This window comes from Anser anser (genome assembly GCF_964211835.1).
Source record: "Anser anser genome assembly, chromosome: 1".
Lineage (NCBI taxonomy): Eukaryota > Metazoa > Chordata > Aves > Anseriformes > Anatidae > Anser > Anser anser.
The window spans coordinates 54,539,134-54,556,709 of NC_139720.1; the positions used below are offsets into that span (position 1 = coordinate 54,539,134).

The 17,576-nt window shown below is 43.8% G+C and overlaps 1 protein-coding gene across 1 annotated transcript; it reads right to left on the reverse strand.

Annotated features, from left to right (window-relative positions):
* Positions 1–110: 110 nt before the first annotated feature.
* On the reverse strand, positions 111–17,488 carry ADSL (adenylosuccinate lyase). The gene is made up of 13 exons (XM_083835286.1): positions 17,240–17,488; positions 12,688–12,891; positions 11,513–11,557; positions 10,628–10,707; positions 8,519–8,690; positions 8,176–8,222; positions 7,677–7,767; positions 6,790–6,859; positions 5,679–5,826; positions 3,652–3,742; positions 2,924–3,013; positions 585–761; positions 111–253 (listed from the first exon to the last, which is right to left on the reverse strand). The coding sequence occupies exons 1-13, from the start codon at positions 17,393–17,395 to the stop codon at positions 167–169; spliced, it is 1,458 nt and encodes a 485-aa protein (XP_083691412.1). The 5' UTR covers positions 17,396–17,488; the 3' UTR covers positions 111–166.
* Positions 17,489–17,576: the final 88 nt, after the last annotated feature.

A 17,576-nucleotide genomic window follows, 5' to 3' on the forward strand; every position in this document is an offset into this window, starting at 1 on the left:
TTAAATAGCAGATAAAGAAAGGAAAGCCCATCTGGAATCAGGGTGGCTGTAAGCTCTGGGGGTTAAACGTGCTGTAGACAACAAAAATAACGTGACAAGGTAAACACACCTGGCTCAATACAGTTTTTATTATCTTCCTGTACCCACAGTCTTGCCAAAAAAGTGCCTAAAGTGTCAACTCAATTTTCCCACCCATCTTGCTTTGGTATGGGATCAGTGCTGGTCGAACCTCCTCCTTCAGGAACTTTGCCACCTGTTCAAGAAAGAGGGGAAAGAGAAAGTGAGCAGAGAAGGCGGCGTTCCCTTCTTCTCCCTATTCAGACCTGCTTGCCTCATGGGAGCTCTGTCTCACAGAGACACTGAGCAGTCAGATATGTCCAGGATCAAAAATTTGAAGCCCGTAGGGTAGAAGGACAAAGAATTCAAAGAAATATGTGGAAATATACCCAAGATAAATGCGTCTGCTGTAGTAGTATGAGCAGAGATAATAGAAAATGTGTGTACTCTCTGGCACACGAGGATGGAGGATGAAAAATTAATTACATAACCACCCCTAAAACTGTATCCTCTTTTGAGTATTTTACCTGCTGAGGAGCACGTCCAATGAAAGAGGAGGGATCCAGAAGGCTATCAAGTTGTTTATGGATGGGGCTGAAGTAAGGATCAGCACGGACACGGGCAATGAAGTCATTATCACCCCCTTCCTGTTTCACAACAGCAGCTGCTTGCTGGGAGAGAACACGGATCTTCTCGTGGCAGTCCTGCAGTAGCAGGGGGAAGAGAAGGGAAAAAGAAAAATTCATTCTGTTGTTACTGACCGCACATGTTTATCCTGCTAACCTGTGCAGGAGGAAAAACATCAAAGCATAGTCCATTGAACAGCACACAAATGGAACACAAGTTGGACTGTAGTGTTTCATATATCACATATATCATATCTGAAAACAAGATTTTATTAATCCTTCCACATCTGTCCCTGTTCAATTATACCACAGAATTATGGCAGCAGAATCCTTTACACTTCCTCAAACTTTCCAAATACTCTTAGGATTCACTATGGGATTTTTTTTTCAGTTGTACTATTCCCTACTTGATTTTTCCAAAGGCAGATGAGAATAGTTGTTCCCAAAAATATTCTGTGAACTGTAACAAAGGAATTCCTTACTCACAACTAGTCATGCCCTGTATGGAACATCTTGGGAGCAAAACAATGAAAAGCATCTACAAACTTGGAAAAGAAAAATAAAAGAAAAGCTGTCCAACTTAATGAGCGGTGAGACTATGTAAACCACGGCAGACTATGTAAACCATGGCTTACATAAGGACAAACAGACTGACGGGAAAAAAAAACACACAAACCTGAGGGCTTTAAAACGTTCTTCGCTATAGAACTTTTGCATGGAACTATGACTGACAACATTCTTAAAACAAATTTTCTGAAACATTTCCTATTCCTTTGACTTCCTGTGGAATCAGTCCGTAAAAACAAGAGAACCCAAATGCAGGGGACCACGTGCAAAATCAGATGCTGCCATGCTGGCCCTAAATTTGTTATGGGGTTGCATTTATAGACCTGGAATAATTTTCTCCTCAAACATATTATCCGTGATCAATCTTCAGTTAGAAGAAAAATAATCTCCTCTTCCTCATCTCCTCCATTCAAAGGCCATCTTGTTCCAGCACTGACGTACCTCAGACAAATAGATCTGGATGTTTAGGTGAGGGAGCTGTTCAGTGGTGGGGAAGGCAAGTGAGTTTCTCTGCCATGAGGTGGGTAAACTCAGTTTTGTCTTTAGAAAATGTGTTATTCCAGACTTTTCAGCACATGAAAACAGGACATATTAATGTGACTAAGGACAGCTTCTGTAAGTGTACTGAACTCTATAGATTTGTAATTAAACAGCACCAGAAAGAACGTAGGCCAATAACAAACACAAATGAAATTAGCTCTTCAATCTAATTAAATAGAGAGGACTGTTTAGGTAAGTACACGGTACTTTAGAAAGAGAAACAGCTGAAAAGATAACGAAACCATCCACAGGATATGAACCTTAATGTGTTCAGTTAGTGAGCTTACTGACTGACTCAGTGGCACACATCAGAGACGCACAGAAAAGAAAGGAAAAAAGATGTTTCCTGACTAATACTGTGGGTGAGTTGCCAGAAGTGTTCCAGTATCCTGCTGAAAGCTTCCAAGACACATTTCTGCTCTTTGAAAGTTTTACTTCGTCCCTGATGTGAAAACAATTATTGAAGGAAACGTTACTATCTAAAGGTAAGTGAAAATAAGCTGTCTTGTTGGGATGTAAATCTCATTATCAGTTCTAAACTGATTTTTAAAATTAAATGATAAGGAAATATAATCTAAGTGCGTCTGGATTTATTTGCTAACAAAAAACGTTCAATTTCAATTTGCTTCAACACAGAAAACTTAATAAAGGACACAAAACAAAATTAGCAACAAAAAGCACTACCCTGAATTAAGGAAGTGTGACACAAGAATGAATGGTTCAGAATAGTCTTACTTGCTTTTTGTTACTGATTCATTCCTTTAATTTATAAGGTAGCCAACTGCCAACACGCTCCATTTAAAGAAGCTTGGCCTGTGTTCCCAGTTCCTTCAAACATTTACAAAAGGAAAACGCCTACTAGTATCTAACAATAAAAATAGGTCTCTCTCCTCTCCAGCACAGACAGCCAGATTAGCTCAAACACACAGTGTTCCTAACAGTAAAGAATCTCTACAACAGCTCTTCCCTCAGCAGAGACTGGCTTTGCAGCACAAGTGTAATATTAATAACTCTGTGTGAGTGGGAAGAGAACAAAGAAAGATGGGATATTCAGGACAAGAACCCAGAAGCTTTTGTTTCTCAGGAGTGAAACATCAGGAAGTGAAAAAAGGTATTTTTGAATTCATTTGTACCTGACGATTGCCTCCTGCTTTCACCATCGCCATGATTATATTCTCTGTGGCCATGAATGGAAGCTCCTGCCGGATCCTTCTGTCAATCACCTTAAAAAAAAACCAAAACAAAACAACAAACCAGAAAAAAAGAGAAACAGCATTACAGGAATTCTTGTAGACAACCGTGATTCCTGGTGAAGTTTTCCTCTCCTTTTGAATCCCCAGGACTGTGCAGTGATGAAAAGGTAATTACTCTTTTTGAGCTTAGCTCTGAAAATCTATTGAAGCTGATAATAAAAACTGAACTTTCTATGGAACATTACTGTGGAAAAGGTGTACAATTTTATTTATATTTATATTTATATTTATATTTATATTTATATTTATATTTATATTTATATTTATATTTATATTTATATTTATATTTAAAACCTGTAGGTAAGTTACAGGCCTGTATGAGATCTTTTGATGGTAAATTCTACAAATTCATTGTACAGTTCAGAGAAAAAAATACTCCTTTTAAGAAGTTTTGAATTTACTGTCTTTTGGCTTTAACAAATGCCATTTTAAGTCTGCATTGCAAACAGTAAGAACGGAGAACAAAACTCAGAAACTGTTTGAACTATCAGATAAAAATGCAATCCATAGAGTGGGAAGATTTTTTATTTTTCTCTACCCACTTTGGCATAGTTGCAGCATTATCAAGGATGCAACGCTTCACATGCTATCTATGTCTAGCGTTTTACCTTTGGATATACCACAAGTCCCTCGGAGATATTCTGCAGCGTACTCAGAATGATGTCAGCCGTGAGGAAGGCCTCAGCCAGGCACACACGCCTAGGAAACACACATACACAGGGGCCCAGTTAGCAATAAAGGTCACGTTCACATCTACCACAGATCCAGCTCCTAACTTTCTGTAAATGTCTCTTACATAGCGTTACTGTGGACCTAAAAGCTGGAACTGTTGTCTTTATGGGTGCTTCTTGCTGCTTAAAGGTCAGTTTTTTTGGTCAGTACAGAAAGGAAAAGAAGAGAAAGCATAGAGGCACACATAGAAAGCTCCAAAATAATTCAATGATTACACAGCTAGAAAAGAGGGCAGCAATTTACAGAGCTAGTAAACACATGAGACTGTCTTCCCCCAGGTGTTCTGCATTGCCCTGTCTACGGATCCTACCCTGCGGCAGTAAGACTTGCTGCACACTCGTGCTGTGCCCGGCTGTGCTCAGCAGGGAACTTCCAAAGAGATCCATGCGTTTGGTGGGGGTTTCCTCCAAGAGACCAGCTCCTGATCACTAAGCAGGATCCTGACAAAAAGGAATGCCAAAAAGAAAGGAGGGAAAGGAAAGCAGTAGTGAGGACTGTGCTGTATCCGGCAAAAGAGTCTGGGTCACAGTGCAGCCAGTACACCACCCACCTGTGAGAGCATTACCCGGCTCATTATAAACCTTGATCGTTTCAAACATACTAGTACTTGAATCTTGTGCTACGTTTAAAGCTCCCAACTCTATCTTACTGTGTTCAAAAGGATGCCCTTTATGCTCTTTTGTAGGTTATTTGTTTGCTTTTCCTCTGGCTTGCCCTCCTTTCAAAACACTTTACCTTTGACAAGAAAAATCCAAGGCACAGAATTTTGTAAATGGGTTATGAAGTACACAAATGACTCTCTTTATTAGATGAGGTCAAAGTAAAATTTGAAACTTTCCAGTAGTTATCTCAATGCTTGGTAGCTATTGGGAAATAAACCCACCATATCAACCAGTATCCAACTTCTGGAATTTTACAATGTTTTATGCCATCTGTGCAGCTCTTTCCTTAACAAGACCTGTAATGTCAGCAGCTGTGGAGCCAAGTGCTTTTAGGAAAAGATCTTGTATTCTTTCACAACATTTTATGCAGACATTTTGTTTGAGGAGACATCTTTAAAATAGCATTCTCAGAAACAATCTGAATATCAGTCTACAGCCAAAACTGCTGTTCAGTATTCCACGTCCTGTATCTTATAAATCTTGGATATCAAATTCTACATCAGAAGACTACTCTGAACATTTCAAAGCTAAATAAGAGCTTTACGCAGATTCAGTACTTACTGGTAGATGGACAAATTGAATTGCTATCATTTACTTAATAATAACTATAGATAACTTCTGCTCATCTCTAAGTAGTCATAATGAAGAATCCGAAAACAAAGCCAAGTTTGCTGAGCTATGTCTAGAAGACCTGCACAGGTTTTTATGAAGCATCGCTTAATAATGGTTTGTGCTCTTTCTTTGGGATCTGAATCGCTTCTTGTAAGGACCAACACTTTACAGAGAGATGAAAGTAAATGTCTTCAGATTTGCCAGAGGATGAAGGGTTTACAGATAAAATATTGAATTATTCAGTGTTAAAAGTGAAGAAGAGTAGGGTCAAAAACGATGTTCAAAACAGGAAGGAAAACCAATCTGAGAAATGTGAGAGCTGCTATGCTACAACAGTATGCTTTTTAAACCAGAAGACTACAAGAGCAATTCATTACCCATGTTTCCTGTATCCCTCCTCTCTCTGCTGGTTTGCTTTGCAACAGATCTTGACGGTTAAAGAAAACTAACATTTTTCATCTGATCTTTGAGAGGAAACCAGTCTGCAAGTCTCTAGCTTCTATTGAGACTGCTTTTCATCAAGGTGGTAACTTGTGGTTTTAGTTCAAAAATAGTCTTTCCTAAATACATCAGAGGACCTTCTTGCACAAGACCTTCCAGACTCGCTGCGTTGCACGACGCAAACAAACCTGTTAGCACTGTCATCCAGCGTTCGCTCGAACCACTGCACAGAAGCTGTTTGGAGGGGATCCATGATCAGAGTCATCAGGTGTCGAGCCAGGCTGCAGCACCGTTCTGAACGCATTGGATTCCTCTTGTAAGGCATAGCACTTGAACCTGTGAAAGGAGAGAGAGCGATGGAAATGGGATAACAGAAATAGCACGCTCAGGAAGGTGCAGGGCCTCCTCCAGATAAGAAAAGTGCGTCAGGAATCAAATTTTGACTAAAGCCTCAAAACACGACAGCTTTCTAAATTCAGTAAAGAAAATGACATCACACTTCCTCAGATTGATCAGAAACATCCAAATGTGGGGGAAAAAAAGTGAGAAGACATTTTGCCATTCTGCAAAAAAAACATCGTAAGTACTACCACAGAAAAGGAACAAATGGACGTTATTTCTAGAGCAGTATTTAGCACCATCTCTCTAAGCTACCCATGGCAACACTAGCAGCGTTGATGACCCTGTCTGCTCAGTAACACTGTTCTTCAAAGTCAGATACACTGCTGCCTTCTGCTCTGTTGAAATGTATTTCAAAACCAATCATATAATGCAGAATGGTTCAAGTAACAGATAGGGCTAAGGCTTAAACTGCTGACCCAATCCTATGCACCTGTTTAGGGTGCCTGAGCTTTCTCTCAGCCCAGATCCAAAACTCGACATTTCCTCCTCCCCTTTTACCAACATCAGAATCACGTCACTGGTATTCTTCTGGCAAGTGTCCAGTCCAGTTTTATTGTTCCAAATTTGTCTGTTTATAAACACCAGAATGCTGAGTCAACCTGGAAAGCTACAGCTCCAGTTAGCTTCATGAGGAATGGAAAACAACGTGTTCTCCTCAGACCCAGGGCATCTTCTGTGGTGAATGAATACGTGACTGCTTCCACTCTCCCTTTACCCAGGAAGTGCATGAATACAAATATTAAAATTAATTACTTAATATCCAGAAACCTTTACCTCACACTCCAGTTGATTTAAAGCAACTTCTGTCAGTCACATTTCTAAGCTTGCTTAAAATGCTGCACCAAGATAAATGAAAAGGTCCATACACCAGTCCCAGAAATGTCTATAACCTCTTACCAATCTGGTCCTTCTCAAAAGGCTCCTCTATCTCCTTCAGGTTGGCCAAAAGACGAATGTCAGTACAAATCTAGAAAAAAAGCCGAAGAAATTAACAAACAGAACAAAACCAACACCCACCAGTATATCCTGTCAGCATTTATGGAGAATCGTTTACATCTATGTCCAAGAAGACAACTGAGGAGACAGTGAAAAAAATATTGAGAAAAAAATTGACACTACAACCATACTTCCTGGCCTACAAATCCCATAGTCAAGAAAGCATAATTAAAAGAGGGCGTCCACTGTATTAGAATACAACAGGACTCCAAGAAGGGCAAATGTTTTCAGGGAATGTTAAAAGATACCAGGAAGGAACACTGAAAAACCATAACAAAAGTACAGTGACTTGCAAATACAGATAATGTATGCTCACTGAACCAGCCAGCTTACAAAACTAAAACAGAAAAAAAAACCCCACAGATCACTTTATGCCAAGAGAAGGAGGAGGGAGGGAACAGAGATAAATCAATGAAAAGAATCCACAGGGACAGACAGAATAATACCATTACCAGAGAAGCAATTAATGGGGAGCAAGCAGTGAAATTTAAAAACTCACATACCACTAAAAAAGACATTTACTCTATTTGGATCAATTTAGCACAGATTAGACTAATATCTGGCATGGGATTTGTTAATCCATCTTGAAATCTGCTCAGTAAACTTTTTTTTTCCTTAACACTGGTCTTAAGATCTTTGAGGTCTGACGTCTACGCATGAACTCCGTGGTGAATTTACACAATCACAAAGAGAACAGCTGAACAATTCATATTTCCTGAGGAAAGCATTCAGCACCACAAGCACCTTCTCTTCCACTTCTTCCCGGTGTGTACAGGTAGGGTGCTCACCTTGTGTACAGATGCTCCCAGGCTGGCCAGTACAGAGAGGACTTCAATATCCACCTTGCGACTGTAGGTCTGCCCCGTGACCATATAAGATCTAGAAATGAGAACAGAAGTTGAGTGTTCTGGACATTAAACCATATTACAAGACTTTGAGCAAGGAGTGACAACGGCTCTTGAAGTGGATGACAGCACTGTCAACCTGTCCCGATACCAAGTTTGGATTCGGGCCGTCAATTTCTTGGAGCAGCATGCACGAGGAGAGAGAGAGCAGAGGAAAAATACACAGCTGTGCTTTGACAGGGAGACAGCCAGAAGTGGCCTGCTTAGGAGGTGGAGTTTCCTCCAGAGGGCTGCAAGTGGCAATGGAAGACCACCAGGGGAGGTAAAGTCAACAGCAGCACAATGTCAGTTTGGCAGCCAGCGGGATCTGGGCCAGCACAGGCAGCAAGAGTCAGACTTTGTTAAGAGCAAATTCGGGTTACTAAGCATTCTTGTTACATACCGCTTAAATCCTGCCTTTTCAGTCACTAATCTGTCCAGCTCTTCAACCTCAGGGGAGGGAAAAAACAAAACAAAAGGACCTCAGAACGCAACGACTCAAAAAAATGGTCAGCAGCAGCAATAAGGATCCTCTGCTCTTCTCAGTTTACCATCCACAAACCTCACAGCTGCTGGGAAATACCCCCTCCCACAAATCCTGCTTGCTTGCACACAGGGCTCTGCCAGTGGGCCCCGGAGGGATCACAGTGCCCTTGTGATACCAGAACCTCCGTGCTCCCACAAACACAACAGCATTCCAGAGGGGAGGATTTCCAAGGCTGCAACGGGCTCTCTGTCTGACTTACTTTACTGTGGTCTCCCTCAAAGAGCTGCAGGAAGCTGGCTTGTGTGCCAGTGGTGCCTTTCACACCCCGAAAGCGCAGGTTGTCCCGAGCCCGCTCCAGGTTCTGCAGGTCCATGCACAAGTCCTGGATCCACAAGCAGCAGCGTTTCCCCACGGTGGTGAGCTGTGCAGGTCTGAAAACAACCAAGAACAGAATGCAACTCGGTGGCAATCTGCACAGTAACTCCACAAGGACCACGCTGACTCTGCTGTTAAGACCTCTCTCTTTCATTCATCAGAGCAGGAGTTAAAATGATCTGGCACATACACACCACCAGTGATGCTGGAAGATATGATCATTCTTTTCAGGAATTAAATGTAGTTACATCAAGAGAAGACAATAATCGCAGTTGCCGTGCATGTTAAAAAGGGGATTAAGAAATAAGTGAGAATGGATATTTGAAGGTGCTTAACTACTAAAGCCGTCTATAGCTTCTTAAAGAAAAGTAACTGCCCATTGGTTAGAAAAAAATGATTTTATGTCATTCTTCTTCCAGAACTCTCAAGTCAAAAGGAGAAGTCTCAGTCTTTACTAATAACATGACTTCACAGGTCTCCTTACTTCTGCTCCCCAGCCAGAGCTACCAGGGATCTGCTACCAGATCCAGCTACCTCTGCTGGCAGAGGGCACCCCCTGCCGGTGCTGAGCCCAGAAGTCGAAATATTTCAAATTATCAAAATGAACTCCAAAGACAATGCCTGTACTGTTTTAAAGACTTCACACGTGAACAAAGTGCTCCTTGCACAGAAAGCACATAAGATGTGGAAGCAGGGATGGGTGATCCAGAAGGAATACAAAGAAACTGTCCAACATCGTGGGGATGGGTTAGGAAAGCCAAAGGCTACTTTGGGGTTGAATCTGGTGTGGAATGTGAAAGGCAACAAAGAAAGGCCTCTACAAGTTCATAAGCAGCAAAAGGAAGGCTAGGGAAAACACGGACCTGCTCCTAAACAAGGCAGGGCACCCTGCTGACACAACACACAGAAAAGGCCAAGGTACTCAACGACTTTTCACCTTGGTTTTCACTAGTAAGACTTGCCTTGTGTACACTTCTTGAACACCCCTTTGTGCTTTCCAAAAGTCAAGCTAAAACAGAGACCAGAGAACACTCTCCCGAAAAGCTGTAGGTGAAGAAGGACCAGGGACTAGAGCTGATCAAATGACATGGCACATACAGCAAGACCATTAATCAGAGACCTGACCTGAAGCTCCCACTCTCCTTCAGCAGTGATTTTAAAGTGCCAGACATTGATACTGACACGATCCGTGCTTAATTTCTGTGGATCTGGTGTTCCACATCACCAAGGTAGAAAATCCAGGCTTACCTCAAGATGTATAGTTAAAGCCTCCGAAAACAAACTTTCTTCATGAAGTAGCAGATTAATTACCGCCCCAACAACAGACTGGTCCAAATCTTGCTGCACTTTGACTCAGGAGCCTGCCTAAAAGCAGTAAATGCCAGCAGCACGGCACAAAAACTGTAATTTTCCAAAGAGACAGAAAATGCCATTGTCCCGTTAAAAAGGGGAAATTCTTCCTGTTTTTTTTTTTTCACAGGGTCCCATATACGGCTGTGTGAAAACCGAAGGATCTCGTAATTATCACTTCAGAAGAAAGTTTTAACAGGCTGAGTAGCTGAGGTTTCCTGCCAGCAACAAACTTTTCTGTGCTGCAGTTGAAAACAACTTAAACGATGAAAAAAAACAAGTATTATGAATATGTGATTGGAAGATGGGCTCACTGCAGTTCGCAGCCATGCCTTCTGGAACAACCCCAGAATTTACACATCTGTTAGCAAGTTCTTTATGCGGCTGTGTTAAAACAACATCGGGCTGTGTTAAAACCACTGCTGACAGCTATCCAAAGCAACAGTTCGATTTTCTGAGGCAAGGCTGGAGTTAGGCACGTATTCCTTTTCTGAACCACCACCAATGCCCTAATGATGTCCAGCAGTGCCAACTGCCACAGGTCAGAGATGGGAAACAGAACAGAGAAAGGAGACAGTAGTAGCAAGCCAATTTATCCGAAGAACAGCCAACAAAACGAAGGGAAAGGCTGATGGCTACTTACTGGTAGTGAGTGAAGCCCAAGGTAGGCAGGTCAGCATATTTCTCAGCGAATTCGGCCAGCCGGCTGATCACCCTTGCGAGCTGGTGGATGCGGGGAGGATAGAAAAGAGGCAGCATGAGAAAGGAAAAAAAAAAAACAAACAAACAAAAGAGAAGCTGGCATGCTTAAGCACAACAATGTTGTTAGAAAAGGGGGGAGAGAAGCAAATGTGCAATCTTTGAATCTCTCCCTCTAATTGTTGAATGTGATGTGCTTCATTTTTTCAGGGCATGCACAGATTTTTTTATATTTTTTTTTTCACTTTTTTCAAATTTTTACAAAATTTGAGCAGGGTATGATGTAAGTAGTTGGACTTTAGCTGAAGCTAGTCCAGTTTTCATATCCAACTCATGCCTACATCTGGCGTAGCCCTGAGTATTTTCTTTATTCCTGAAATTGGTCAGAAATAAAGCTGCTTGGAGCGTAATTGACACGCATACAGTCTGGTGAAAACTGGATGCCAAGACATTCAGGCCAGCTATGCTCCCAATATATTCGTCCTCAGAAAGTTGTATTATATAGTTTCCTTAATGCTGACACACTTCTAAGTAATCTAGTTATGGGGTGTCTAAACTCACCCTGAAAGCAATACAGTTGTTTTCTAAAACTGGTACCCCTGGCACATGGAAACTGCTCCTGTCTACCAAGAGTTGCTTATAACTCTCATGACGAGCAAAGAAGCTTTGGGGAAAGACAAAGACACAGGGAAAGGAAGATAACTGTTCACTTGCTTGAGAACAACCCAAGCAGACAGCTCCTCCAGCAAGGCCTATGAAAATCCAGACGTTATTCACAGGCCATCAGCACTGCCCACGTCCGAGACACTCTGCGTAACCGCCTTCTCACCTGGGGAAGCAGCAGGTTAAGTCCATCACGGAGGACGATCAGATCCTGAAAGAAGCAAAGAAAGGAAGTTTGGGCCATGCCTGACAACCTCCCATTCAATCTGAAGGGCCAGACATAATGGCTTCTCTCAGAGAGGACGCAGACGATTACCGTGCCCGGCCTGCCGAGAAGTCTCTTCTTACAATGAAACCTCTGCTTTTCTGCTCGTACCCAAACACGGCAAGGAACTTGTTTATGACAAAAATGCTGGATCCAGCATTGTTCTTACTATACTACCCACAGAAAGTCATACGGGGCAGTAGAAGACTGATTTCCACAATCTGGACATACGTGATTATTTTGAGATATTCCTGATGCCCACCGCACATCAGACTAAATCATTCAATCCAGCCAGAAAATAGAGGCACTGTAGGCTAAAGGTAGCAGACCAGGAAGTGGGCCGATCATGCAGAAGTCTTGCCTTTCTCCTTTTGAGACTTAAATACTGCTAGGCGCCACGTGACGTGGAAGGAAGGTGGTAATAGCCAAAAGCCAAAGAGATTTGCAAAGGAGTAAGGTAAAACTAATCATGCAGCAGCTTCTCATACAACAAAAGAGGCTATGAAGTTGCAGTGACTTGGACATCAGGGAACAGCAAGACACTGAGGCTTTAGTATGAACTCAGTTTTAAGGTTTTTCACAAATATTTTAATAGTCCTGTAGGATGGCAGCACTTCCTTCTTTATTTAGTCTATCTATCCATTCTATTGAAGGACTTCATCTACCCTGAATCAATACAGGTGTTCCGACTGACAACTGAAAGCTCACGGGCAGCGTATGCCAAAAGTGGACTTATTTTGTAGGTCAGTGAACTCTTGTTCCACTGACGCAACCGACAGCTCGCATGTTTGTGCATACATTCCAACTCTTATGATCATTACTGTCTTATCTCCACGAATATTTAACATACAAGAGCTTAGGGAACAGCTAATTTGCAGATAGATCTTGCTTCATATCAAAAGGGAGAAGACACAAGAGGAACCTGCCAGTCTAGGGCAGCTAGGAAAAAAGGATAATTAAATTCAAATGTAAAACTAATAAAAAATTCTGAAAAAATCTAGGGAGTATAATTTTATAAAGAGCTATTAAGTCAGCACCTGCATCTTTGTTTTGTCCAACTGACAATGCTTTATTACCGTATTGTCCCCGACATAACAGGAAGTTGCTCCAAGGTGAATGATGGCTGCAGCTTTCGGACAGCAGTGGGCAAAGGTGTGAACGTGTGCCATCACGTCATGGCGCAGCCTCTTCTCTTCCTCTGCTGCCATCTTGAAGTCAATGTTGTCCAGATTTGCTTCCATCTCCTGTATCTGCTCGTCTGTGATGGGAAGCCCAAGTGACTGCAAGGGGAAAAGAGCTTTCTGTTGCCCTTTGTCTTTAACAGATAAACCAATCTGAGACAGAAGCTGCGTAGATCACAGAATCACAGAATGGTTTGTGCCAAAAAGGACCTTAAAACCACCTCATTCCATGGCAGGGACACCTTTCACTAGTCCAGGCTGCTCAAAGCCCCAGTCCAACTTGACCTTGAACACCTCCAGGGATGGGGCATCCACAGCGTCCCTGGGCAACCTGTGCTGGTGCCTCACCACCCTCAGAGTAAAGAATTTATTCCTTCTATCTACTCTTAACCTACCCTCTTTTAGTTTAAAGCCATTCCCCCTTGTCCTATCACTACACTCCCTGACAAAGAGTCCCTCCCCAGCTTTCCTGTCGGCCCCCTTTAGGCACTGGAAGGCTGCTGTAAGGTCTCCCCAGCGCCTTCTCTTCTCCAGGATGAACAACCCCAATGCCCTCAACTGTCTTTGCAGCAGAATGGCAATCGGGCACAATCAAGTCCTAAAATTCTTCATCTCAGCCTGAAACTAGAAACTGAGGAAATGAGTTACTTGACCTGGAAGCAGGAAACAAATGCTCCCAGTCCATGTTTAAAAACATTTGCTGAAATTACTCAGCAAGCTGATTTAAGAACAGAGTAAGATATTAAACTGCAGAATTATACACGGGTATAAATCTTGCACAGTTCTATACTTGCACAAGATAACTAAGCTGAGAAAAATTTATTTTCCTAATACTGTGAGTTTAAAAGTCTCACAATGATCTTGGCATTACTGCTTTTTCTAAATCAAAAGCTACTGTCTTGCACATTAGTAATTGCAATTCATCGCCCAGGAAGCTTTAATGACACAAAGCATTTCAAAAGCTGGTTCTGTTCAGAATGAAGCTGCCTAGTAAAATGTTTTGCACATAAGGAATCTGGAATTAGAGAAAACAGCAAGTGAAGCAGATATGTCTTCAGGGTCCTCATCAGGTAACTCGTACCCACACAACTTGAAATATCTTGCTGTAGGTGTAATTACACAACCACAGCTGTCCAGATGAACGAGGAGAAGCACCTGGCTCCAGGCTGCTGTCTTCGAGGTGCACAGAGACAGATCATAACTGCCCGAAAGCCCACAGGCCTTGTGCTAAGATTAAAATCTCCTGCCTTGCCCACGCATCCATGATCTGTTTTGACCACAGTATGTACTTACTGACAGCCATACGGAGAGGGAAGAAAGAATCCCCGAGAAAAGGGACTACTTGTCACAGGAGTACGTGCAAGGTAGGTCAGTGCCAAAGCAAACACTGTTCTCATGTGTCCACAAATGTCGTGGGAGGTCTCTTCCCCATGACTTTTGGCCAATATTGACAGTGCCTCAGGGAGAAAGTAATCAGATCTCCTTCAAATGAGTCTACCTAAGAAAACTAAGTAGAAAAACTACCTAAAGGGGATCAGAGGGTTTCTCTAAAGTGCTAACAGTCAGCGGTCAGCGATACCCTCTCTGGGTTGTGCTTTTAAAGCGTGATTCCTCCAAGGCTGTTCCAATGCTTTGAGGTGCTATTAAAACAGCTATGACTCTTCATTCACCCTTCTTCCGTGAGGGCAGAGCAAAGAAGGAAGGTGATAACAGAGTAACTACAAACAGAATGAGAATACTGGACTGCTCATCTAACAATGAATGCATGACAGAAAAATACCGAAATTTAAATTGGACAAAAAAATAGATTGAGAGCTACTGCAGATGCTTATATTAAGGAGAGAAAACACCCAGATTCCACACAGTAAGTTTTTACTAGCCAGTTTGATGCTGTGGGGTGTCCACTGGAAGGAAGAGCTCCATGAAATTTGTAGTTCTCTTTCAAGTAATAAGTTGTTTAGGTCAAGAGCTCAAGGTTTGAAAAAATGATTGAGGTATCGGTGGGAGTATCATAATACAAATGAATTTACATTAAAACAAAACAAAACAAAAAAAGCCAGAGTTTTGAGATGGGCACAAACTCACACCCTTCAGCTCTTAACCCAAACTTCTGCTGCTGTCAGCTGGGAGGAGATTAGTTTAAGAAGCTCTTACTAATCACACGCTTTGCGGGGTCTCCTCTTTCAAACTCACGCTATTATCTGCTATAAGAAACAAAACACATACTGGAAGGATTTTCTGTCAAATCCAGTTCCCAGTGACACTGTTTTTCAGTTCTTATTTCACATACTCCAAGTGGACTACTCAAAAACTTTTCCCCTAAGTAGGATGAATATTGAAACCACTTACCTTGCCCTGTCCTTCACCTAAAACTTTAACTGAGCTGCATGCTCCCTCTTTCGCTACTTCCTTGCAACTGTCAGAAAACCTATGGTTAGATCTTCCTAATATTCTGATTTACTGCAAAATAGAGACTGCAGGGACTGGAGAAGCAGCACGTAAATGTCTTGAAAGATAGAGAGGATAAGTAGTGGAGTAAATTTGCCCATAGTTCATTCATCATTTTGTTTGTTCATTTTTTAATATGCCTGTAAAGAAATATTACGCATCTTCAGTATGGAACTTGAGGAAACTGCTTCTATCTATTGCAGAGTGACCGCTGACAGAGCTAACAGGTGCTGCGAGGAGCTGACTTTCATTCCACGACTGACATCAGGAGACAAACTCCTCTGGAACGAGGCGACTGATAAAAATAGCGGCATCCCTCCTCCCAGCATGAAAAGGGTGCTCAAGAAATCGCAAGATCCGTCTCTGCTTTCTGGGAACACAACTCTGTGGTGGAAAGAGGATGCAAAAAAGGAACAGGAGACAGGGATGTACACAGGGGAACCCCGAGGCCTGGGCTTGGGAGCAGAAATCAAGAAGCCCCCCACTGGTTCCTTCAGCAGCTCCTTTCTCCTGTTGGGCAAGTCGGGTAAAGCACCTCATTTTCTAACAGTAGAAACGCGATGCTTTATCTGCCGGAATTGAAGTGACTGTTAAAATTATCATGCTTTGATAAAAGGCTCCTTAAGCGTGAGTTCTTGGTGTGATGGGTCCTGAACTATGATGAGATGCGTGGTCAGTTCACGCCAACATCTCACCCATGGTGATCACGGTACCTCAGAGGGATGGGGGCTCCTTTTTAACACAGCTGTACAATTACACCTTCAGCTTCCAAAGCATCGCCTCCGGAGCGGTGTGCTGTTGATGAGGCCACAGCAGCAGTACAATCCTCAGAGAAGGAAGGTATTAATGGCTCTGGGCACTGCCCGCTCGTTCGCCAGCACCGCGCTTCTCTGCCATTGCGCTGATAGCAGCAGCTTCACCTAGTGCTCGGATTGCCTCCTTACTTTGGAAGCGGGAACTGGAAGTTTGCGCACAAAACAAAACAGATATTGAGCCTGGAAGCTATCCTATGGATTTGCAATGTTTCTTTTTTTCTGTGGAAAAGCAGATCTGAATCTCCCTCTCGGGGTACGTCAGTGCAGTCACAAGGAAACAAGCTGGCACATCCAAAGAGATGACGGTCTCTCAAACAGGGCGTAATACTCGCATGTATACGTACCCCTGATTGGGACCAAATTCAAAACAAAAAGGCTTAGCTTAAACTAGATTTTAGAAACGCTGGCTCTGTAGAAAGCACCGACATAACAGCTGCCAATCCCACCGACGTGCTTTCAGTCTCTGCTTCCCGAGGGCTGAATCGGCACTGATCTTTTTGTGCTGTTGGGTTTTTGTGGCACCCTGCCTGTCAGGGGGGTGCTAACCCAGCGTTCAGCCCGCTTTGGCCACCAGCGAGGGGATTTAGGGAACATGGGCCAAACAAACGCGGGCGGCTGCAGGTGAGCGGGGCGGCTGCTTGGCACAGACCGAGGGCAGCGGGGTGGGTGGGAGAGGGCAGCGCCTCTCACCGCGCACACCCCCCAAGAGCAAACAGGCACGGAAGGACACTGCTGTTTGCTCGGCAGGCAAAGCCAACAACCCCTGCGGGCCCCCAGAAACCTCTTAGCGAGGCTTTTGCCCAAAGGGGTCAAAGGGCAGGAGGGAGGGCGTGCAGCGTGGTTTGCTGGGTGAGGATTGCACACGCGGGGCTGTGCAAAACCTCAAACCTCGCGCGCTGCCCTCGCGTGCACCCAGGCAGCCGGATTTTTTTTTAATTATTTCCAAATTTTCCAAATTTACCCAGGCAGCCACCTTTTTTTATTTTTTTTTTAAATTATTTCCAAATTTTTAGGGTCAGGATGAGGTTATTTCGGCCAGCTCCCTATTGCCCGGCAGGGAGTGACCCCAAACGCTGCCCTGCTCTCCGAGGGCACCCCGGGGGAGGCAGGGGGCGGGCGGGCGACCCCACCGGCTGCGGGACGGGTGCGGGGGCTGCAGCACGCCGCCCCCCCGGGCCCGTTACCTTCTCCGCCTGGGCGAGGAAGAGCCAGAGGCGGCGCCAGGTGCCGAACTTGTTCCTCTCGCTGAAGACGAAGGCCATCTCGGCGCCGGCATAGCGCGACACCAGCGGCGAGCGGTAGCGGCTCAGCGCGTCCTCGGCGCCCGCGGGGGTCCCCATGGCAGCGGCGGCACCGGGGCCGAGCGCCCGCCGCGGGGAAAAGGGCGCCGGGCAGGGAGCCACCCCCCTCCGGCCGATAACCCACCCCCCTCCCGGATAACCCACGCCCCTCCATGGGAGGCTGCAGGGAGGCAGCGCCACCTGGCGCAGGGAGGCCAGAACGAGAACGCAGGGAGCAAAA

Bases quoted from the DNA above. Each gene is read 5' to 3' on its own strand.
- ADSL (XM_083835286.1), bottom strand. From the start codon at position 17,395: ATGGGGACCCCCGCGGGCGCCGAGGACGCGCTGAGCCGCTACCGCTCG. The intron at 8,223-8,518 runs GTAAGTCAGACA...CCCTCCCCTGAG, and splicing joins TTGAGGGAGACCACAGTAAA to GTTGAAGAGCTGGACAGATT. The intron at 3,014-3,651 runs GTAAAACGCTAG...TTTTTTTTTAAG, and splicing joins GACTTGTGGTATATCCAAAG to GTGATTGACAGAAGGATCCG.